The 24362-nt window shown below is 48.0% G+C and overlaps 1 protein-coding gene across 2 annotated transcripts in view; it reads left to right on the plus strand.

The window, feature by feature from the left end:
• Positions 1 to 24158, plus strand: part of PHETA1 (PH domain containing endocytic trafficking adaptor 1) — a 24747-nt gene extending 589 nt beyond the window's left edge. Inside the window, exons 1-2 of one of the 2 annotated variants that reach the window (XM_069081689.1) lie at positions 7 to 265; positions 19104 to 24158. In XM_069081689.1, the coding sequence (XP_068937790.1) occupies positions 19117 to 19848 (732 nt within the window). In that variant the 5' untranslated portion in view covers positions 7 to 265; positions 19104 to 19116 and the 3' untranslated portion in view covers positions 19849 to 24158. Of the gene's footprint in view, positions 1 to 6; positions 266 to 19103 lie in introns of those variants that run through there. The other variant, XM_069081688.1, reaches the window with a different exon arrangement.
• The last annotated feature ends 204 nt before the right edge of the window (positions 24159 to 24362 follow it).

Genomic DNA, 24362 nt, shown 5'->3' on the forward strand with positions numbered 1-24362 from the left:
GCCACTCGAGCCGAGCGGGGCAAACAAAGCGTTTGTCCGTCCGCGCGTTCGAGCGTCCGTGCCGGGGGCCGGAGCCACAGTCCAGCGAGGCGTGCCCAGGAGCTCGGGCCGGGGCATGGCTGCGTCCCCCGGGCCGGCCCCAGCCCCAGTCCTGGCCCGGGGCCCGGCCGCAGCCCTAGTCCCAGCCGCGTTCCCAGTCCCGGCCCCGGCCCCAGCGCGATCGGGACGCCCAGTGCTGCCGCCCTAACCGAGAGCCGCCTGCCAGGTAAGAGCTGGGGACGGGACAGGACCCCGGGCCTCGGCCACCTCCAGCCCAGCCCCTGGCACCCCGGGCCCCAGGCCAGGTAAGCAGGACAGATTCCCCAGCCCGGAGCCCTGGAGAGCTCGGCCTCCCAGCGCCAGAGGGGAAGTTTAGAAAGTAAACATTGCCTAGGGTCCCCGGGCTCAGGCAGCCCGGTGGGGACCTCCACCGCCACAGCCAGGCTCCACAGGGCTGCTTTCGGTTTGAGATGACACCTGCAGGCCTGACAGTTGGGACAATCGAGGCCAGGGGCCATCCAGCTGTTAAGAGGGAGCGAGAAACTTTTCTGAGCTCAGTATTTGGGGGCAGAACCCTTGTGCCCGTTGGAGCCCAGGTGTACAACACAAACACACCCCTCTTTTGTTTGGGGAGCCCTGGGTGCTCGTGCCTTGCACCTTTGTTGCCCTCGGCTCTCTTTCGGGACAAAGAACAAGGAAAAAAAAACACACCCAAAGCTACCGAGTTGGTGTATGATTATGGGGCTGGATCGGCCAGGAAGGCTCCTTCCGACTCTGAAGAGTGGGTCCCCCAATTCCGGGCTGCTGTGCCAGGCCAGCTTCCTCTTCCTTGGCCTGGAAAAAGTGGGCTCTGGGTAGCCTCCGGCAGGCCAGGTGCAGAGCCTGTGCGAGGCACAGGTACCAGGCCCCTGGGAAGTTTCCGGGGATGCCAGACGCTATAGCGGCCCCCCTTCCCACATAGGTATGGTGCAGTGGAAATCGTTCTGGGTTGGGAGTCAGAGGATCTAGATTCAAAGGGCATTTTCTCTGTTATTTATCTACAATTGATATTTCAACTCAGTCCGTAGTAGTTTGCATGTTCTCAATCGTGTTTGCCTGTCTTTTCCCTTTCTTTGTATCTCAGCTTTTTGCCCACTACTTGGCACATAGTAGGCACTTAAATGCTTATTGACTGACTGACTGAGTGCAATTTACAAGCTATGTGACCTTCGCCAAGTAATTTCTTGCCCGAGAAGCCCGAAGTCACTCTTTGAACCTAAATTTCCTCATTTGTCAAATGAGATTGATCTAGATTAGTGGTCCTCAAAGTGTGGTCCAGGGTCCCTGGTGTCCTAGAGACCTTTTCAGGGAGTTTTCAAAGTTTAAACTATTTTCATAATAATACCAAGATTTTTAAATTTCTAATACCGTAAATATGTATACCCATACATAAAATTTTAAGAATGTAAAGGCCACTTTGGGGGCCAAAAGTTTGAGTACTGTAAGTAGGTGATGGAAGCATTGTGGAATGAACCTTTCTTTTGGAGTCACTTACCCTGTGTGAGACCCAAGAGTCTGCAAACCTGTTTGCTCCTGTGGGGTTTGACCAAATGGCTTCTGAGGCCCCTTGAAGCTTAAAACCGATCATCCTCTTGGGGGTGTTGAGCACCCCAGCATAGGGACAACTCAGATGGTAGGGGGAAATTGAAGATTAGAATGAGCACCATCTACATGAAAAATCCTTGACCCTGGAATTGGAGGGGCATGAGATTTCCCAGGTAAAAGGTACTTTAAAGCAAAAGGAAAAAAATGAACCCTGGTGAGTTTAGGAGATTTGGCTTTATGCTTTGGATTGTGAGCTCCTTGAGAGCAGGGGCTGTCTTTTGTCCCTTTTTGTATCCCCAGTGCTTATAGTAGGTACTTAACAGATGTTGGATTGGTGCCCTGGCTCCCTCTACCTTGTTCTATGACATTAGGCAAATTACTTGAATTCTTTGAGATTTCATTTCTTTTTCTAGAAAATAGAGTTGGTCGGATGAATTGATTGATCTTTAAGGATCTTAGCAATCTGGGGATGTTTCTCTGTGATCTTTGCCTCCTCTGGCCAGGGTGGCCAACTCAATAAGTACCGAGTAAGGAGGGTTCTGAACTTCTTGGAAAATATCGGTGGACAGACAGGGGCCTCTGAGCAAATCTTCTCCCTACCCCACCTCCTGCCCAGCAAATTTACTTTTTTTTTCCTGACTCTGACACATTATGTCCCATTCTTTACAAAAATAGAATAAGAAATCTGTAGATCTAAGCATTAAATTGTGCCACTGACTCATTATGTGGCCTTGGGCAAGCCATTCCATTTCCTTAGCTGTAAAATGGGGAGAATATTAATTATCTCCTCCTGATTACCTCCTGAGACAGCATGGGCTGGCTGTGCACTTAGGTAGACATGAGACTCAAGTCTTGTCCCTGATCCACACTGATTGGGTGACCTTAGATTATTATAATTATTTATGATGTAATAATATTAATTAATTAATTTTTTGATAGTGGTGGTAGGAGGTAATTGAGATCAAAGAAAGGAAATCAGATTCTCTGATTGGCCAATTTGCCACAATAATCCTACTCAGACAAGCGCAAAAGCATGGAGGTGGGACTTGATTCTTGTATGCAAACAAGGTTAAGTGACTTGCCCAGGGTCACACAACTAGTAAGTATCTGAGGTTGGATTTGAACTCATGTCTTCCAGGACTGCTTGCTCTATTCACCTTGCCACCTAGCTGCCATAATAATAATTATTGTTATCATTAATAATAATAGCAAGGATTTATATAATGCTTTAAGGTTTCCAAAGTCCTTTACAAATGTTATCCCGTACTCTGGGAGATAAGTTCTGTTATTATCCCCATTTTAGACACAAAAAACTAAGTCAGAGAGAGGTAAAATGATCTGTCCCAGGGTCACACAGCTACCGTGTTTCCCCGATAATAAGACACTGTCTTATTAATTTTTTGGACAGAAAAACACCAGAGGGCTTATTTTCAGGGGAGGGCTTATTTTAATGAACATTGACAGCAATTTTAATAAACAGGTAAATGTGAACAAAAAAATGTACCTTTATTCAATAAGCAAATCACTGGGGAAGAACAGGATGACGCGCTCACTGCTGCAGTTCTGATTGGATGCAGCTCGGAGCGCGGCGTGCGTTTCACGGGGGGGGGGGGACAGTGCATACAGAGGGTACCGTAATGTAGCGTGTAGCGGAGGGGATCACCTTCACTACAGTAGCAATCTCAATAGGGCTTATTTTCGGGGAGGGCTTATTTTCGAGGAATCTTACACAGTAAGGGGAGGGCTTATTTTCGGGATAGGTCTTATTATTGGGGAAACACGGTAGTAGGTGTCTGAGGCTGGATTTGAGCTCTGTTCTTTCTGAGTCCAGGCCCAGACACTTTCAGTGCCCTGGGAAACTGTATAAAATAGACTCTCTGTAAGTTACAGGGCAGTTGCTGCCCAGTCCATTAGTTGGCAGGCATTAATAAGTGTTCCCTAAGTTCTGGGGCTGGAAACAAAATGTAAAACCAGTCCCTGTCCTCAAGGAGTTTCATTTCTATTAGGGGTATGATATCTGCACATACAAGATCCTGGTCTAATATTGGCTTCAGGTGGGGAGGCTGTGTGTGTGTGTGTGTGTGAGAGTGTGTGTGTGTGTGTTAGAGTGGAGATGTGTGTGTGTTAGAGAGGGGAGGGTGTGTGTGTGTATGTGTGTTAGTGTGTTAGAGAGTGGAGGTATGTGTTTGTAAAATGAGGGGATTCATCTTGAGGACATCTGAGGTCTCTTCCAGACTCCTGGAATCATAACTAGTATTTCCACAAAGCTTTAAGGTTGGAAAACACTTTACAAATACCGTCTAATTTATCCTCACAACTCTGGGAGGTAGGGGCTAATATTATACCCATTTCTCCAGTAGGGAAAATGAGGATGAGAAAACTTACAGCCAGCCGGCTGGTAATAACAATAATTACTAACATTTATATAGGGTTTACTATATACTAGGCACTGTGCAAAGCACTTTACAAATTTTATCTTACTTGATCTTCACCACAACCCTAGGACAGTGATGCTATCATTGTCCCTGTTTTACAAATGAAGAAACAGAGGCCTGCAGAGGTTAAGTGACTTGACCAGGGTCATACCAGTTGTTAAGGCTTATCCAAATATAAAGCTGGCATTTTTTTTTTTAACCAGGCAAAAGAATGTGGAGGTGTCTCCAAGTCACCAGAAAAACAGTCTCAGTCACTGCCATTGGTATGAGGAAAATACTCCCCTGGATGTCTTGAGGAACCTTTAAGTGAATTATAGCCCTTAGGGAGACCTGGCCACCAGGGATTATGGGATCACAGATTTAGGGCCATAGGAAGCTTTAGGGCCCATGTAGTTTGACCCCCATCCTTTTTTTACAGGGGGATTTTTTTTTCTTTATTGTGACTTGGCTGCTGGTTGTAGTAATAACAGTACACCTTTCCAACAGCCCATCAAGGTTTGTGAAACCTTTGGAGACGCATCTAAGATTCCCATCCTCACTTAGGGGGTAAGGTCTTTGGGAGTAGGGAAGAGGGCATTAATTCCCTCATTTTTGTTTTCCATACTTCAAATTGTCCTCAAGTTTTATCCCATCCAAAAGGGGAGAAGGAAAAAAAAAAGAATTTTCTGACATGACCTACCTGGAATAGATAGAGAATGAATTGGCGTCATGGTACTTTGACCCTGGAGTCAGAGGACCTGAGTTCAGATCCCACCCCTGACCTTTGTGATCCTGATTTACCTCTCTGGGCCTCAGTTTCCCCATCTGCAAAATGAGAGGATTGGACCTCAGAGGTCCCTTTGTAGCTCCAGAACTCTGCTCATAGACAGTAAGAGTCCAGCTACAGACCCCCCTGCCCTCCAAAGGTTTATTCCCATTTTATAGAGAAGACTGAAGCTCTGAAAAGTTAAATGACAGCTAGTGTCAGAGGCAGGATCAGAAACCAGATCTTTCTTGGTTCCCAGTGCCTGGAATATAGTAGATGTTTCCCAAATACCTGCTGATTGATTTTGTCTTCATACAAACGTGGCCAGTACAAGCCCAGGAGCGCTGGTGGGGTGGTTCTCAGCATCTGGCCAGTCCTGGGGCAGGCTCAGGGCACCCCTCTTCAAGCTGGAGGAATACTGGGCTTGATGCTGACCCGACAGTGTTTTTCAGCTCTCTGCCATCGGCCTCCCCCTGGATCCTGACTCCTCCCTCAGTTCCCTTGGTGGGTGAGGAGCTGGCCTGGTTTCGAATCCTGTGGCCCTGTGGTTTCTGTGGGAACACAGTGACTTACTAAAAATAACGGTTCACCAAGGAGTGGAAGTCATGGAGGGAGGATCGGGGCACAGTCTCTTGAATTGTGGGCCCTCCGAGATCCAGCTTCCTTTTGATCTGAGCTAGAAATCCATGTCTCACAATCTCCCTTACCCTTCTTTAAAAAAAAAAAATCCAATTTAACAATCACTGTTCAGTCGTTTCAGTCACGTCCGACTCTCCATGATCCCATTTGGGTTTTCTTGGCAAAGATCCTGGAGTGGTTGGCTGTTTCCTTGTCCAGCCCATTTTGCAGATGAGGAAACTGAGGCAAACAGGGTGAAGTGACTTGGCCTGAGTCACACAGCTAGTAAGTGTTTTAGGCCAGATTTGAATTAAGGTCTTCCTGACTCCATGCTGCCCAACAAATATGTATAATCAAGCAAAACATATTCTTGCATGGTTCTCATGCAAAAGCATATGTCTTTCTGCATCGTGGGTCTGTTATCTCTCAGGGGGTTGGTCACATGCTTCATCCTCTTCTGGTTCTCTGAAATCATGGCTGATCATTGCATTGGTATCTTTTTGCTTTTTTTTTTGAGATTGGCCATCCCTGTCTTGTCCACACTGCTCATGGCCTTATTCCTGGCAATGATGGGCATGGAAGCTTTAACCTGCTCCATATTTCTGACCTGGACCAGTTCACTCCTCCTAAGGTAGCCTGGTGACCCCCCCTGCCTCTGGGTCATGGGCTCACCATGTTGGACCAGCCTTAGTGAGGACACCCAGTCCTCTCTAGCCCATCTGTGGTTCTGAACTCCCGAGCTCAAGCTATCCACCATCCTCAGCCCACTCTGCAGCAGGGATGACAGGTGTGTGCCACCGTGTATCCCTCTGGCTCACCCTCTTCCCTCCCCCCATCACTCATTCAGCAAACATTTCTATAAAGAGTTAATTAATAAGACACCGATGAGAGAGGTGATGCAGATATTTTGTTCCCATTTTACAGATGAAGAAACTGAAGCTCAGGGAGCTGGGGGCACAGAGCTAGTGTGTGGCTGAAGGGGGATTTGAACCCAGATCTCCTGACTCTTAAGGCCTGACCTCTTCTCCAGTATTGCCGTTTTGCCTTTGCTGAGGGGGAGTGAAAGGAAGCCCAGCATGGTGGGGTGCAGCCCCGAAACTTCCCTGGGGTCCCCTGATGCCTAGGGAGTGGTAGCTCTCCCTCCCAGGAGGCCTGCCTGGACGTGGAGATGATATGGGTCTTTCTGGGTCCCACAGGGACCTCCTGACCAGGCCTGCCATGGGCCCTCAGCTGGCCTCATCACCCCTTGAATGTTTTTGTTGTTGTTATTGGTGGTTTTTTTTTTTTTTTTTGCTTTTTGGAGGAGGGGAGGAAGGACAATTGGAGTTAAGTGACTTGCCCAAGGTAGCATGGCTAGTAAGTGTGTCAAGTGTCTGAGGTCAGATTTGAACTCAGGTCTTCCTGACTCTAGGGTTGGTATTCTATTCACTGAGCCCCCTAACTGCCCCCCCTTTAATGTTTTAACTGGGAAAATAAAGGGTTGGGTTTCATGGGCTCGAAGATTTAGGGACCATATTGGCCATGAATGGAGATCTCAGAGATGAGGCTGCCAACCTCCAGAGAGGGCAGGGGACTTTCTCGGCATAACACAGGTACCATACCACAGGCCTGGACTATGAACCAGGGCCTGGAGAATTAGAGAGGATATAAATCGTCTTCAAATCAATCAATTAGTTAACACTTATTAAGTGCCTAGTGTATATCAGACACTGTGCTAAACCCTGGGGATATAAAAGGAGGCAGAAGACAGCCCCTGCCCTCAAAGAGCTTGTAGTCTAATGGGGGAGACAACATTCATGGAAGCACACATGCAAGCAGAGTATATGCAGGATAAATAGGAAATGATTAAGCAGGGGGAGCCTTGAATGAAGAGGGGCTGGGGAGGCTTCCTGGAGGAGGTGGGATTTTGGTTGGGACTTAAAGGAAGCCAGGGAGGTGAGTGGTTGGAGAGGGGGAGGGAAAGCGCTCTGGGCAGGGGGACCAGCCAGAGAGAATGCCCAGAGCCAAGAGATGGAGGGGCTGGTTTGTGGAAGAGCCAGGAGGCCGGGGTACATGGTAGGCAGTGAGGTGTCAGGAGACTGGAGAGGTAGGAAGGGCCAGGTCTTGAAGGCCTTTGAATGATTTACAGAGGATTTGTATTTGATCCTGGAGGGAATAGGGAACAGCTGTTGTCTATTGAGTTGTGGGGAGGGGGTGGGGTGTGACACAGTCAGACCTGTGTTTTAGGAAAGTCACTTTAGTGGCTGAATGGAGGATGGATTGGAATGGGGGGAGACCTGAGGCAGGCAGACCCCACCAGCAGCTATTGTGATAATGCAGGCATGAGGTGATGAGGGTCTGCACCAGGGTGGGGGCAGCATCATAGGAGAAAAGGGAGCGCCTTGTGGAGATGTTGCAGAGGTGAAGTCAACAGGCCTCAGTAGCAGCTTGAATATGGGGAAGGCGGAGGAATCCAGGAAGACTCCTGGGTTGGGAGCCTGGCGCTACCCTCTACAGTAATAGGGAAGGTGGCGGTGGTATTGGGGTGAGGGGTTAGGAGAAAAAGATAAGGAATTCTATTTGGGGCATACTGAGTTTCAGATGTTTACTGGATGCCCTGCTGAAGGTATCTGGAAGGCAGTTGGAGACATGAGATTGGAGGTCAGCAGAGAGATTGGGGTGAGATGGGTAGATTTGGGAATGATCAACATTAAGATGATAAATCCATGGGAGCCGATGAGATCACCAAGTGAAGTTGTATAGGGAGAGAAGAGGGGCCAGGTTAGACTCCTGTAGTAAGAGGAGGCCCCAGCTGATGACCCAGGAGAGGTCAGAGAGGTCAGAGAACCAGGAGAGCCAGTCACGTGAAAACCCAGAGAGAAGTGATTATCCAGGAGGAGAGAGTGACCAGCAGTGTCCAAGGCTGCAGAGAGGTCAAGGAGAAGGAGGCTTGAGAAATGACCATTGGACTTGGCCTCTAAGAGATCATTAGTAACGTAGTAACCCTACAAAGTGGTTTGGAGAGAGTGGAATGATAAGGTCAGAAGCCAGAACATAGTGAGCAGAAGGAGGGTAAGGAGTGTGAAGGCACCCATTGTAGACAGCCTTTTCAATGAGTTTAGCTATAAAGGGCAGAAGGGATGCAGGATGATAGCTCTTCAGGGTAAGAGGGTAAAGGGAGGGTTTTTCCAGGACAGGAGAAATGGGAGCATATTTGTAGGCAGCATGGAAGGAGCCAGTAGAGATTGAGAAGGGCCTATTTATATATAGAAAAGACCTTTAATATATGATATATATATATATATATATATATATATATATAAATATATAACATTTTAAAATGCAGTATGTTGTATTTATATATTGAATAGGCCTTTTATCAATGGCCTATTTTGGGCTAGGCATAATGGATATTAAGACAGGACAAACAAAATATTCCCTGCCCCTGGGGAGCTGAAAGTTGACTGGGGAATGTAAATTACACACAGATCAGTGAAAGGAAGATGATAATCAGGATTCACAGTGAAAATTAATTACTAGGGATGAAGGCTAACTTGCCATAGAAGGTGCCCTGGGAAGTGGTGCCTGAACTGAGCCCTGAGGGAGGCCAAGGATTCTGAGAGACAAAGTTGAGGAAGGAGTGTGGATTCCAGGCATGGGGCACAGCTGGTGCAAAGACGAGGAGGTGGGAGATGGAACCCCAAGTTTGGGGAACAGTCAGTTTGCTTGGAACGTAGAATGTGTGCTGAGAAATAAATCTAGAAAAACAAATCTAGAAAAATCAACTAAAGCTGAATTGTGAAGGGGGTGATGAATTTGGCTTCAAATACAGTCTTGACACCAGCTCTGTGACCTTGTTATTTAGTTGTTCATTTGTGTTTGACCCTCTGTAACCCCATTTGGGGTTTTCTTGGCAGAGATACTGGAGTGGTTTGCCATTTCCTTCTCCAGCCCATTTTATAGATGAGGAAACGGAGGCAAACAGGGTTAAGTGACTTGCCCAGGGTCACTCAGCTAGTAAGTGTCTCAGGATCTGAACTCAGATCTTTTTGACTCTAAGACTAGTGCTGTATCCACTGAGCCATCTGGCTGTGTGACTTGAAGTAGGTCAAACCATCTCTCTGAGCCTCAGTTTCATCAACGGTGGCATGGAGTCAATGTTCCCCAAGGCTCCTTCTAGCTCCAAATCCTTTGATCCAAACTGAACAGTTCAGGTTGTATCCTAGGAGCAATAGGGAGCCTTCTTGAACAGGAGGGTGCTGTGGTTAGACTTGGGCTTTAGGATGATTATTTCATCAGTTATGAGGGATATGGATTGGAGAACAGAGAGAATGAGGGTCTGGAGGTAGGGAGGCCAATTAGGAGAAAGGTAAGGGAAGCTTGGACCAGAGGGTGGGACCCACATGAGTGGGGCAAAAGAAAGATTGTGAGATAGGAGGTGGACTCTGCAGTGGGGGGTGAGGGGCTGTGCCTGCAGTCACCTGGGCTCACCAGCTCAGACCCAGCCTTCAACTTTGCCTTCTTCCTCACTCTCTTAGCCACAGAATTGAGAATCAGGAGAGGTAATTTCCTAAAAGCCGAGGAGGAAGGAGAGAGTGTCTAGAAGGAAGGGCTGATCAGTAGTGAAAAAAGGGAGGGGAGGGAGGGAGAGAGAGAGAGACAGAGATACAGAGACAGAGAAACAGACAGAGACAGAGAGAAAGAGAGAGACAGAGAAAGACAGAGACAGAGAGAGAAAGAGAGAGAGACAGAGACAGAGACAGAGAGAGAGACAGAGAGAGAGAGGGGAAGATCACTGGTGAGGGGCCGTGGAGTCAAATAAAGGATGATTTTATTGTTGTTTTTGCAGTTTGAGGATGGGAGGACCTGGATGTGCTTATACATCTCTCTAGTAGACAAGGAGAGATGTTAAGAGGCAGAGGAAGAGAAGGGGAGTCTTGCCCAGGAATTGGGAGGGCCAGGGAACAAGGACATAAGTAGAGGGCTATCCCTGACCAGGAGATGGGCCACTTCTTTGTAGGAGGCTGAAACAAGAAGATGCTTCAGGTTCTGACTGGTAGAATAAGTGAGAGGAGGTGGCTCAGAACGGCTTCTAACTTCTCAGGGCAGTAAGCAGCAAGGTTGTCTTTGGATGGGGCAGAGAGGGAAAGCCCATGCCTTGAGTTATTCCCCAGCCCCCTGCTCTTCTTTCTCCAGTATTTCCCTCTCTGCCGCTTTTTGGGGTTTCTCGTCCCACCCCCCAGGACCCTTCAGTTTCTAAGCCTTCAGAAGAGACCCAATCTAATCTCCTTCCTTTGTGGTTTCACTTCTCTTCCCCATCTCAATTGTGGGTAAAGTCAGCTGGAGGAGAGGAATGAGTCTTGTTGGATTTGAAGGCCAAAGGGCCTTGGTTCAGATATCCCGGCTTTGTTGCTGTGTGACCATGGGCTATTCGCTCCTCTTCTGGGCTTCATTTTCTGTCCTGATCTGTCAGATGTGGGGGAGGGGTTTGGATTCTGGGGCCTCTTTTGGAGCGAAGTCTCTGACCCTCATCTACTTGCTTTAATTTTTTTTCTGTGTCTTTTGTTTTTATATCACCTACATTTCTTGGTATCTCCCTCCCTTTCCCCACTTCCAGAGAAACTTCCCTCATAACAAAGAATAGGGGATAGGAAATGCTCTGGGGAGACTCCCAGGTAAGGAAGTTCTTTCTCCCAATGTTGTACAGCCCCTTCTTGCTCAGAGAACTGAGAGGGTAAGGCTCCCCGAGATAATATGTGCTAAGGGTTCCCGGCTGGCCGCCTTTTGTCTCTGCCACACTGTCTCATGTAACCAGGAATCAAAAAGAGGAAAAAAACCCAGTTCCACCAAAGTCTGTGATTCATCAGCCAAGTGTGACTATATGCAGAGTCCCACATCCATAAGCGCCTTCCTCTGCAGAGCAGGGATCCTTCTTTAATGAAGAACGCAGAAGGGGCTGGGAATTGCTTCTTCTCTTCCTTGAGTGTAGTTCAAGCTTCTGCTGCCCTGCCCTCTCCCTACTCTGATGGCTGCCTCCAGGGCCTCATGCTCATGTCTATGGGCCACGCATTTGAAAGGTTCCTGAAACCCAGCTAAGGTCTTTCTGCTGAGGGGGAGGGAGTCATAGGATTCCTAGTCAGGACTGAAAGGACTTCAGTGGCCATCAAGTCTAGAGGCAAAAGTCTTACAGGCAAAAACAGACTTATCCAGAGTCATACAGATTAATAAGTTGTTTGAGGCAGGATTTGAATCCATGACCTCTTAACTCCAGAGCCCAATGCTATATCCACTGTATCACATTTGTTTCCTCTCCAGGAGTTCTCTGGGCCTTTGAAGAGGCCAACCTGGAGGAGATGATTGAGTCCTGTCAAGTGCTCAGGTCTTGTGATATCCACTTGTCCATTCCGAGAGCCTAGTTCTGTGGGCTAGGGTTTGGTGATCATGGTGGGACGTGGCTGAAGATGCCCAGGTCTCATCAATGTCCAGGTTTCAAGAACAGACCTTGGATCCATCCCCTTCTCCCTACCTCACTGCCACAACCCTAGTCTAGGCTTTTGTTACCATCCAATTAGACTAATTTTTAAAATGAAAAGATTTTTGAAAATTAGATTATTGTAGCAACCTTTTTCTGGGTCTCTGCACCTCTGCTGTATACCACCTCCAATCTACCCCTCATGTGCCCCCTTGCCAGAGTAGTCTAATTTAGTTCCTATGACTCCTCTGCTTCAAGATCTTCAGTGGGTCCCTCTTTCCTCCAAAGTAAAATTCAAATTCAAATTCTTTTGTTTGGCATTCAAGGTCTTCCATAACCTTTTGTCACCCTGTGGGTCCAACCTTTTCTTCTAACCCAGAAGTGTTGGGACCCTGGCAGCATCTGAAACACCCTGGGCACATCCCTTGCCTTAAAAAAAAAAAAGATAAAAAAAGACCTTAGCAAAAGGCTACCACCTCTTGGCAGCTTTCCCAGATCTACCTGGATGGGAACCACTTTCTCTCTCCATGCCTCCCATGATTCTTTGTTCTCTCTGGTGTTTTTGCTGTGGAATGTTGTATATTAGAGTTATCTGCATTGTGCCATATCTGTCTTCTTGATTATAGGAGTCTTAAGGGCAGGGGCCCCCTTGTTCCTCAGACAGTCACTTCATCTGTTCCTAGCTCTAGGCATTTTCCTGTGTGTGGCACATAGTAGGTGCCTAATAAATGCTTGCTTATCGACTTCCACAGTTTTAAGAGGTCCGGGTGAGGTAGGAGAGCATCTTAGGGATGAGGGACAAGGTCCTGAGGGGGAAAGAAGGCCAGGTTCCAGGAGCTGGAAGGAGGCTGGTGTTGCTAGGACAGTTGGGTGTGAGGAGAAATCAGCTCCTAAAGGCAGACTGGAACCAGATTGTGAAGGGGTTTAGATGCCAAGGAGAGGAGGTTGCATTTTTTTTTTGGAGGGGGGAAGGTGAGGCAATTGGGATTAAGTGACTTGTTCAAGCTAGTAAGTATGTCAAGTGTCTGAGGCTGAATTTGAACTCGGGTTCTCCTGACTCCGGGGCTGGTGCTCTATTCACGGTGCCATCTAGCTGCCACCATTTTTTTTTTCCAGTTTATTTAATTTAGTTTTCAATGTTCACTTCCACAAAATTTTGAGTTCCAAATTTTCTCCTCTCAGTTCTCCCCTCCTCCTCCCCATGATGGTATGTTTTCTGATTATCCCTTCCCTTAATCTGCCTTCCCTTTTATCAGTCCCCCATTCCCTTATCCCCTTCCTCTTCTGTTTTCCTGTAGAGTAAGCTAGATTTCTATACCCCATTGCTTGCATATCTTATTTCCCAATTGCAAGTAAAAGCAGTTTTTAACATTTGTTTTTTTAAAACCTTGAGTTCCAAATTCCCTCCTTTCCTCCCTCCCCACCCACCCTTGTTGGGAGGGCAAGCAGTTTGATATAGGTTGTACATGTGTAGTCATGCAGCATCCATACTAACCATATTTCCCTCCATCCTATCCTGCCCCCTGTTTATTCTGTCCTCTCCTTTGATCTTGTCCTTCCTCAAAGGATTTGCTTCTGATTATCCCCTTCCCCAATGTGCCCTCCCTCCTATTACACCTTCCCCCTTACTTTCCTGTAGGGTGAGATAGATTTTCATACCCCATTTAGTGTGTATGTTATTCCCTCCTTAAGCCAAATCCAATGAGAATAAAGTTCACTCATTCCCTCTTACCTCCCCTTTCTTCCCCTCCACTGCAAAAACTTTTTTTTTGCCTCTTTTAGGTGAGGTAATTTATCCCATTCTACCTCTCCCTGTACATTCCTCTCTCTTCCCTTAATTTTACTTTTTAGATATTATCCCTTCATATTCAACTCACCCTGTGCTCTCTGTCTACATATATTCCCTCTAACTACCCTGATAATAAGAAAGGTCTCATGAGTTACAAATGTCATCTTTCCATGTAGGAATGTAAACAGTTCAACTTTAATAAGTCTCTTATGATTTCTCTTTCCTGTTTGCCTTTCCGTGCTTCTCATGAGTTTTGTACTTGAAAGTCAATTTTTCCATTAGCTTTGGCTTCTCAAGAATGCATTAAATTCCTGTACATCGTTGAATGTCAGTTTTCCCCCTCACTGATTACTCTCAGTTTTGCTTGGTAGATGATTCTTGGTTTTAATCCTAGCTCCTTTGCCCTATGAAATATAATATTACAAGCCTTCTGATCCTTTAATGTAGAAGCTGCTAAATCTTGTGTTATACTGATTGTGTTTCCACAATACTTGAATTGTTTCTTTCTGGTTGCTTGCAATATTTTTTCCTTGACCTGGGAAACTCTGGAATTTGACTATAGTATTCCTACGAGTTTTCCTTTTGGTATCTCTTTCAGGAGGTGATCGGTGGATTCTTGCAATTTCTATGTTACCTTCTGGTTCTAGAATATCAGGGCAGTTTTCCTTGATAATTTCTTGAAAGACAGTGTCTAGGCTTTTTCTTTGATCATGGCTTTTGGGTAGTCCAGTAATTTTAAAATTATCTCTCTTGGATCTATTTTTCAGTTTGTTTTTCCATTGAGATATTTCACATGTCTTCTATTTTTTTTCATTCTTTTGGTTGTGTTTTATAATTTCTTGATTTCTCATAGAATCATTAGCTTCCATTTGCTCCATTCTAATTTTTAAGGAATTGTTTTCTTCAGTGAGCTTTTGAATCTCCTTTTCCATTTGACCAATTTCGCTTCTTAAGGCATTCTTCTCCTCATTGACTTTTTGAACCTCTTTTGCCATTTGATCTAGTCTATTTTTTAAGGCATAAATTTCTTCAGTATTTTTTTGGGTCTCCTTTAGCAGGCTGTTGACTTGTTTTTTCATGATTTTCTTGGATCACTCTCATTTCTCTTCCCCATTTTTCTTCCACTTCTCTTACTTGATTTTCAAAATCCTTTTTGAGCTCTTCAGTGGCTTGAGATCAATTCATATATTTCTTGGGTGCTTTGGATGTAGGAGCTTTGACTTTGTCTTCTTAGTGTATGTTTTAATCTTCCTTGTCACCAAAGTAAGATTGTAGTTCGATTTTTCCCCCCTGCTTCCTCATTTTCCAAGCCAGTTGAATTTTTAGCTCTTTGTTAAGGTAGGAATCTGCTTCCAGTGTGGAGGGCACACTGTCCCAAACTTCAGGGGTTTTGTGCAGCTGTTTTCATATACTTCTGGGGACCTGTAAGTTTTCAGTTCTTCTAAAGTGGTGTGATCAAAGGAGAGGTGTTTACTCCTCTGCTGGCCTGTGCGCTGGTCAGTGAGTGACCACAAGCACTCTTCTGTCCTGGAACTGTGAGAAGGGTTACCTCTCTCCTGCTGCCACAAGCTCTTCCTCCTTGTCCCAAGACGGCCACCCAGGACTTCCAGCCAAATCCAAGTAGGGGCAAAGCAACAGAGTCCTGCCTCACTGCCAGTAAAGAGACCCCTGTAATCTCCTGACAACTTAATTATTTGATCCCCTTACTGTCTGTGGGCTGAGAGCTCTGGAAGCTGCTGCTGCCATGCTGCTGCCCCTGCCGCTGCCTGGGGCTGTCTGTGCTTCTCTCTTACCCAGGTCCACTGACCTTCTAAGTTGTCTTTGGCATTTATGGGTTGAGAAGTATGGAAACTGCCACAGTTGCCAGTGATTCAGTGCCTTGAGATCTGCTCCAGGTTTGTTAGGGGGCCCAGTATGTGCCAGCCTGGCCCATGCAGGACTGTCTTTCTCTCCCAGCGTGGCGCAACAGATCTTTCCCATCAACCATCCAGGGCTGGAGATTTGTTTCACTCTCTCTTTTTGTGGGTTCTGCTGTACTAGAATTTGTTTAGAGTCATTTTTTACAAGTATTTGAAGGGGTTTTGGGGAGAGCTCAAGTAAGTCCCTGCTTTTACTCCACCATCTTGGCTCCACGCCCCCAGAGGTTGCATTTTTTTGGAGAGGCAATAGTGAGCTCTTGATGCTTCTTGAGGGAGTGGTCATTTTTTAAGGGCTTAGTCCTTTCAAAGCCCTGGTTTCTGGGCTGGATCTGGGAGCCACCCTTTTTTGGAATGTGTGCTTAAACCAAACATAACCTAATTGGGAGGTTTCTGCAGGTAGTGAGTTCCAGGAGAGGCTGGATGACCAGTCAGTTAACAAGGATGCTTACTAAGAGTTAGGCACTGCTAAGCCAGGGGTACAGAGGAAACTGGAAACATTGTCTGGGCCCTGCAGGGAGGTCCATCCTAAGGGGAGGGACAGCCTGGACAATAACTGCATACAAGGTGTAAAAGATGGGACAGCCAGGGAGAATGTCCAGGGCCAGGAGACGGCATGTCCTGTTTGAGGACCAGCAGGAAGGCCCTGTGTCCTTAGATCAGAGCGTGCACAGAGCAGAGTTATGTGTAGTAATGTTATGTGTAGAGTACTGTAGTTATGTGTAGAGGGAAGATGGAAGAAGGGCAGTAAAGGCCAAGGCAGGTTACAGTAAAGGCCAAGGCCAAGGTAGGTTGGATTGTGGCGATGCCGGGAAGCCACTCAAGCTCAGAGACAGGCTGCATTGTCAGCACATTGTTGGAGGAATAGGTTGCATTTAATGAACTTTCAGTCTCTGGGTGAGACAAGTTTTATACTTGAGTAAATATGATTTGGGCTAGAGAGGAGCAGAGGGAGCTCCAAGTGCAGGGGGAGAGCCTTTGGGGCCAGGGGCCTTCTGGGAGGATCCGTGAAAGATGTGGTGGTGACGTGGGTGCTAATTTTGGATCCATCAGCAAGCATTTAGGAAGCACCAACTGTTTGCCAAACTCTAGGCTAGAGGCCTGGGCTACAAGAAAAAAAGGAAAAGAAAAAACAGTTACCTTCAAGGAGCTCACATTCCTTCAGGGGAAATGAGACAGGTAGGTACACCTGTAAGTGAATGCAAAATAACCACATCTAGCATTTCTAGAACACTTTTAGTAAATTATATTACATCCTATTCTATATTTATTATATATCACATCTTATTATTACATTTATCATATATTATATTAATATAATCACATCATATGGTATATATTTATAACAAATATACAGTATCACATATTTATTATATAATATATTAATATTATGCATTACATTATCTTGCCTGTTTATTATGCATTATATCATACTGCACATTTGTTATATCACATATGACATTGCATTATTATATATTCACATATTGCATTACATTACATATGTATGTCTATTACATTACATATGTATGTCTATTATATATTACATTATGTTATATTATAGATTTATTCTATTCTACTATGATATATTTATTACATATTATATTATTATTGCATATTTATTATATATTTTAATCTAAATACTTAACATATATTAGCTCAATTTTATCTTTATAATAACCCTGGGGGATGGGATACTGTTATACTCATTTTAAAGATGAAGAAACTGAGAGAGGCCCAGAGTTTAAATGGCTTGCCCAGGGTTACCAAGCTCAGTAAATGTGTAAGGCAGAAGAACAGTACTGTACCATTGAGGTACCTGGAGGGGTTTGGGGTGGGGAGTCATCTGGAAGGCCCTTGCTTTTGAGGGTTGCTTGAGCTGAGCTTTAGGCCAAGGTGAGGAAGGCTTTGCCAGCCTGGGAGCAGGGAGTTGAAATGTCCTTTTTAGAAGGAGCTGGCAGAATTCTGGCTCTGGCTTCTGGTGAGTCTGTAATTGGGTCAGTCCCCTCCAGGGAGGGATGGGTACTGAAGGGGAGAGGCACTGTAAGATAAGAAAGGGGCCTAGGCCTTAGGGGTGTTGAATTTAGCTGGGAGAGCTGCGCTCTACCCTGCCTCCTTCCCCTTTCCTTTCCTGGGTAGGTAGAAGGTTTCCATCACTTCTTTCTGAAAGGCTCACTTTGCCTTCTCTTGCCTCCAGATGAATGCTCAGGGCTAAGGTATGTGTGTCTCAGGTGAGCAGGGCTGATTGATGAGCCCCTCTGATGAGGGCAGGCAGCAGCTGGGGACAAATGGTTTTGCCTCAGGAGGCCCTTGCCAGGAGCAGAGGGTGCTGGCAGGGCATCCCTGGGAAGGAAAGCAGGGCTGTCCCTTCTCCTGGCTCCCTCAGCTCTGTCCCAGGCTCTTCCGGTGACCTTCAGTCTTTGCTCATCCCTGGGCAACTGGAGATAAGTCATCTTGTCATTGTTGCACTTAATGCTCCTGCCTGCGGTTGGGCAGGAAATAGGTCTGGCCACAGAGTTGGCTTACCATGTGAGTCAGCTCCATCAGCAGATCCTGGGAATTCCTGCATTTCCAAGAATAGCACCATCCCCTTCTGACCACGGGACCAAGCTCTGCTGCCTCATCAGCTTACATGAAGGGTCCCTTCCCCAATCTTCTAGAGTTCCGTGTGGGGTTGGAAAAAGGGGTTGTTGTTGAGTCTTTGTGACTTGGTAGAGATACCGGAGAGGTTTGCCATTTCCTTCTCCAGCTCATTTTACAGATGGGGAAACTGAGGCAAACAGGACTAAGCAACTTGCCCAGAGTCACCTAGCTAGAAAGTGTCTGAGGCTGGATTTGAACTCAGGAAAATGAGCGGTTCCTGACTTCTGGCCCAGTGCTCTTATCTGTTGACCTGTAAAAGGTGATGATACACCATAAAGGATCTTTCCTCCCTTGGGAGTCAGTGGAAGGAACCCTAGATTTAGAGACTGAAGACCTGGGTTCAAATTCTGGCTCTACCATTTACTACTTGTGTGACCTTGGGGGTCACTTAAGTGCTGTGTGCCTTAGTGTCTTCGTCTGTAAAAAATGAGGCTGGTCTGGATGGCCTCTGAGTCCCTTTCCAGCTCCAAATCTGATCCTCTAGGTTACCAAGAGGCAGTTTAGGGAGGAGAGGAATGGGCTGCCTTGGGGCAGGGCAGGTGGTAGGTTTTCTCATCTGCAAAATGGGGGAAATCTATCAGTCACTTTCTGCCGTTCTTGCTCTCCCCAGGACTTAACCCAGTGCCTGGCAAAGCCTTAGGTCAGATGGGCATGGAAACATTTGTCTTCTTGCTTCAAGGATCCTCCAGTCTGTCCCCCTGGGCTGTCCTTTCCAATGTAGATGGCGCCCCCTCTAGAACTTAGGCAGTGGTCTTCAAGAGTAATGGTGGTCCTTATTGGCTTGACTTGGCCAACCCCAAATCTCACGCTGTGGTCAGCAGTGCCACGCCCACATTTTACAGACCCTGGAGACTCTTTTTTCTCCTCTTCTTCTCTCCCCTCCCAGGTTCCTGGTCAACATGAAGCTGAACGAGCGCAGCCTGGCCTTCTATGCCACCTGCGACTCTCCGGCGGACAACACGGGCTTCTTGTACAAGAAGGGTGAGCGCCACACGGCCTACCACAGACGCTGGTTTGTGCTCAAGGGGAACATGCTCTTCTACTTTGAGGACCGCGACAGCCGTGAGCCCGTGGGCGTCATCATCTTGGAGGGCTGCACGGTGGAGCTGTGTGAGGCCGCCGAGGAGTTCGCCTTTGCCATCCGCTTTGCCGGCTCCCGCTCGCGCACGTACATCCTGGCGGCTGACAGCCAGCCGGCCATGGAGGCCTGGGTCAAGGCCCTGTCTCGCGCCAGCTTTGACTACATGCGGCTGGTTGTGCGCGAGCTAGAGCAGCAGCTGGAACAGATGCGGTCGGGGGGTAGGCGAAGGACTGAGCCCCTGGTCCCCCCACGGCGGGAATGCTCGTTGTCCTCGAGAGGACCCAAGGAGAATGGCTGTGCCGTGTGGAGTCAGGAGTCACCTAGCCTGCCCAACGGGGCCCTCCCCAGGACGAGCCCCGAGGGGGCCCCCAGGCCTCCCCCACTCCCACCCCGTCGGAAGCCCTCCCTGGGCAACAGTCCCGTCCCCCTGCTGGTCCCTGAGACTCCTTTCACCCCGTGCACCACTACCTTCTCCCAACTTCATGACTGGTATGGCCAGGAGATTCTGGCCCTGAGGCGTGAGTGGCTGGAGAGCCAAGGCCAGCTGTGACCCAGCTGGTGGAAAACTAGGGGACATGGGGCTGGAAAACATTGGCTCGTCCGGACCCATGGACCATACAGGGGAAGACTCTCCTCTGCTGGAAAGTCCCTGACCCGAGGCTCCCAGGGAGGGTCCGTCTGGGAGGCCTCAGCTCATGGTCATTGGATGCAAACATCCTTTTTCCCTTCTGACTCACGCTTGGTCCATTGACTGCTGATCCTGGCGCTGGGCAGCAGGCATGAGTCCAGGCAGGGGCCTGCAGGACTGGCCCTGTCGATTAGGGGCGATGTCTGGGTCAGCCACTCAGCCCAGACCCTGCCTGACCAGAGTGAAGGAGGGTTGGGCTTTGTGGCTTGTAGCTGACTCCAGAGCCGGGCTGGCATCGGGGCTGGGACATCTTCTGTAGCCTCTCCTGGGTGGCCTCCTTCTAGAGTAGGGGAAGTGGGGAGGGAGGCCATGTGCCTGGGACCCCCCTCAAACGGTACAATGTCTGTGTCTGTGTCTCAGTGTGTGTGTGTCCTGACCATTATCGAGCGCATCATTGTTTACAAAGCATCCTTCTTTCTCCTCACCACTCCCCAAGGGGCCAGGTTTACTACACCCATCTTCCGGTATGTCAGCAATCTGGGATGTCCTTGGTGCATGGGTGCTCCCTTCTCCCACACACTAGCAGCTCGCCCTTGCTGCTCAGGTCATCTGAGGAGTTGTTGTGACCCCCTAAGTGGGCCACCTCCCATCCTCTCCCAACATGAAAACAGTTCTGTCCCTGGGCTCCTCCCTCAGCCCATTTTACTGATGTGAGAGGGGAAGTGACCAGAATTAGAAGGACCTTTGACATCCCCTGGTCCGAGCTCCTCGATTTACATGTGGCAGGGCCGTGGTCCTTGTTAGCTAACACTTCTGGGAGGCCTTAATGTCTGCCACGCACTTATCTCCATTACCATTTTGTCCTCACTACAACCCTGTGAGATGGGTGCCGTTGTTTGACCCATTTTACAGATGAGGAAAAATGAGGAAACTGAGGCCCATAGTAGGGGCACGGCAGGTGTCCGAGGTGGGCTCTGCAGCCAGACCGTCACCCTCTCACTCTATTGTGCCCCTGGCCCAAGGTCATAGGTAGCAGAGACAGGATTGTGATTCTTGGTCTCCTCACTTCCAGTCTACAGTCATTCTGTGCCTCTGTACTTCCTCGCTTCCGTGCCCATTCCTTTTAAGCTGTTTTTTTTTTTTTTCAGATCTAAGGTCAGTGAGGGGGAACAGCGGGTATCTGGGGATGTCCTGACAGCCTGGGGAGGGGGAACCCTGCTTCCTGACTCAAGAGCACAGTTCTTTCAACTATTCAAAGGATTTCTATTTCTTCAGCCCTCCCTGGAGAAACTGTCAGTGGTTTAAGCCAGAAAGATCTGAATTCAAATTCTGACACACCAGTAAGTCACTTAACTTTCTCAGTGCCTTCAGGTAATCCTCTGACTCCATGTCCCAGACTTCCAGAGCTGGAGGGCATCTCTACACTGTGTGTTCCCCATTCTGACCAAGTCATGGGTCCTGACCCCGTCATCTGCCACAAAGACCCTGGTGATGCTGCCTCTTCTTCCAGTCCTCTGAAAGAATGCCCAGGCAGAACCCTGAGCTCTTAGAACTGCCAGGAATCTCTGTCACCATCTGGCCCAGGCCAGCCCCCCGCATTTGCCGCAGGATGATTCTAGGGGTCCCATCCTAAGCCTCCTGTCTCCAAATCCAGGGCTCTCCTCGCCCACATCCTGCTGCCAGTCAAACTTCTCAGTCATTAACAGGTGCCTCCTCTGTGCCCACCTCTGTGCCTTGGGGCTACAGGCATGGGACAATTCCTTACCTCTGGGAGTTTGCTCTTTGCTGCCAGGTTAATTTATGTCTTAGACCTTCTCCAGCTGGAAAATTGCCGGAGTCTAATTCAAAATTGTCCTTGGGAGGCATCATGGCTAGGGGGGCGGGGGAGCCAGGAAGCCCTGGGGGACTGGGATCTGAGACAACTTTCTGACACTTAGGAGTTGCAGTGGTGGAAAGATAGCCTCATCAGTGAAATTTCAGGTCTAGTCAAAAAAAAAAAATTCAAGATTTAGGACTGTGTCATGAGTAGACACTGGCTTCCTGGGCTGGACCTGGGAGCCACTCTTTCTTGGAATGTATGCTTGGAGGTGGTCAGTTCTCTACCACTGGCGGATTTGGAGGAAAGGTTGGACAATCGTTTGTTGGGTATGTCTTTGGAGGGTTCTTGGTCTGGTACATGGGCAGGTGGCTTTGGGCCCTTCCAGTTCCCATGCTGAGTTGGTGAGTTCCAGCCATTGTTCCCAGAGCCATGGAATTCAGGGGTGGGGGTGCCTTCTTGGTAGCTTGTCATTGGATGAGCCGGAAGAGACCTTAGAGGCCATCACCTCCAACCCCCTCGTTTTACAGAAGAGGAAACTGAGAAGTGACTTTCCCAGGGTCACATGGCTAGGTGTGTGAGGTAGGATTTGAACTCACGATTTCTTGACTCCAAGTCCAGACCTCTGTGCACTGTGATACCTAGCTTGACACCTCATTTAAGAGGTGCTAGGCATGACAACCCCCCTGGACTGGGGTTTGGGGGTAAGGTCCCATAAGGTGCTGGATGCTGTCTCCTCCCATGACTTAGTGACATGTTTCTAGTTCTTAGCATGTGACGTGTTTCTTGTGTGGGTAAGTGTATTGGTAGGGTGGGTCTCCTATTGGGACAGAGAGGGAGAGGCCATATGGTGAATGAAGAGGGACCCGTTTGTCCCCATTCCAGGCTTGCCTGCAGAGGCTTCAAGGCCAACTTTCTGCCTGGCTCTCTACCATCTCACTGCTGGCCTGGCAGATACTGGGGTGGGGCTTGGGTTAATTTTTTTATTTTAAAGAAGTACCTGGCTTTCCCAGGTACTTTGTGATTTGTGAGATGTCTTCCCTCTCTGGCCCATGGATGGTGATTGGCTTTGCAAAGGAATATGGAGCTGGATCTTAGAGAAACCATTCCTGGGGGATGGGGGAAGCATCTACTAGGTAGAAGTAGAGTGGTGACTGGAAACCTCCCCCCACCCCCAATTCCTCTTTCTTCTCTCCCACAGACCCCTGCCAGGCCTGGAACAGTGGGAGAGCAGGGCAAGTTGAGTTAAGGGTTACCTTCTCTCCCCTCAAGCTGTCTAAAGTAACCACAGCTTGCTTTTCAGGCAAGTCAGATATGAACCCCCATTTTACAGATAAGTCACTGAGGCCAGAGAATGACTTGTCATACCCATGCTCTGGATCTGGAGACCTGGGTTTGAATCTTGTTGCTGTTCTTTAATTGTGTGAGCTTGGATAAATCCGCTAACTTCACATTTCCTTAATTCAAAATTTGGGGGTGGAGATAGATTGCCCTAAAGTCCCATCCTGCTCTGGACTAGATTTAGGATTCCAGGCAGATATTAGAGTGGAGACCACAACCCGGGGTACCTTTGTTTCCTTTGCTACAGAATGAAGAAGTTCGACCTTGGTCCCTTTGGGGCATGGGTGAGGAAGGTTGGGTCCATCTGGTCCAAGCTCTGAGCTCCAGGAGGGTGGCTTAGAAAGCTGAACAGGCTCCAAGCCCACCTCAACATTGCTAACCTCCTTTCGGAGCCCTGGGGCATGGCAGAGAGTCTCCAAGCTTTTTACCCAGTTGGATATAGGGACAGTAGCTGGGTGTCTTGGTGGGGAGACAGCCAGCCTCCAAGCCAGGGAGATCTGGGTTCAAGTCCTATCTCTGATATGCACCTTCATATTACTTTTATTCTGCTGGTCAGATTATCAAACCTCCCAGTCCTAGTCTAGACAACTCTCTAGAGCTAAGCAGCTCAGGAGGTGCTACCATGCATTGGGAGAGGGTTTCCTCACCCAGGAGTTCTCTATACAGGTTCAGTGCTCATCCCTATCTCTTGACTAGAGAGAAGGCTTATGGTGGGTCTGAAGCACTCTGCCCTGGGGGTGGGGGAGTGGGAGCTGGTCTGGCAGGGTCCATCCTCCTAGATGGAGCTCCCCCCCCCCAGACCAGCCCAGGGCCTTCTGGGGAAAGCACAAAACAGGAAGTGCCTTCTGGGAACCTGGAGGGGGCACCTGAGAAGGCCAGGAGTGGAGGGTGGGAATTCCTGAGGGCTCAAATAAAATGGCTTTTGTGAAGAAATGGGAGTCTGTATATTCTTTCTATCCTTGCAAGCTGTCCTTTCCTTCCTTCTGGGAAAAGTTGATTGTTTATCTCATTTGTAGGAACTTGGGACTGGACCCACCACTGGGGTCCAGTCAATTCAGTAAACATTTATAAAGCACCTACTGTGTTCCTGGCTTTGTGCTGAGCTTTGGGGATATGAAAAGAGCCAAAAGACTGTTCCTGCCCAGTTTAACAGGAGATGATACAAAGCATGTTACACAGAAGGATAAATTGGAAGTGAGAGTAAGAGGGGGTAGGCGAGTCTCCCTGTAGTCAGTGGAGCATTTATTAAACACCTACTGTGTGCCAGACACTCTTGGGC

This window comes from Petaurus breviceps, unplaced genomic scaffold, assembly GCF_028583685.1.
Source record: "Petaurus breviceps papuanus isolate PSGF00001 unplaced genomic scaffold, PetGlider_PUasm1.0 99, whole genome shotgun sequence".
NCBI lineage: Eukaryota > Metazoa > Chordata > Mammalia > Diprotodontia > Petauridae > Petaurus > Petaurus breviceps.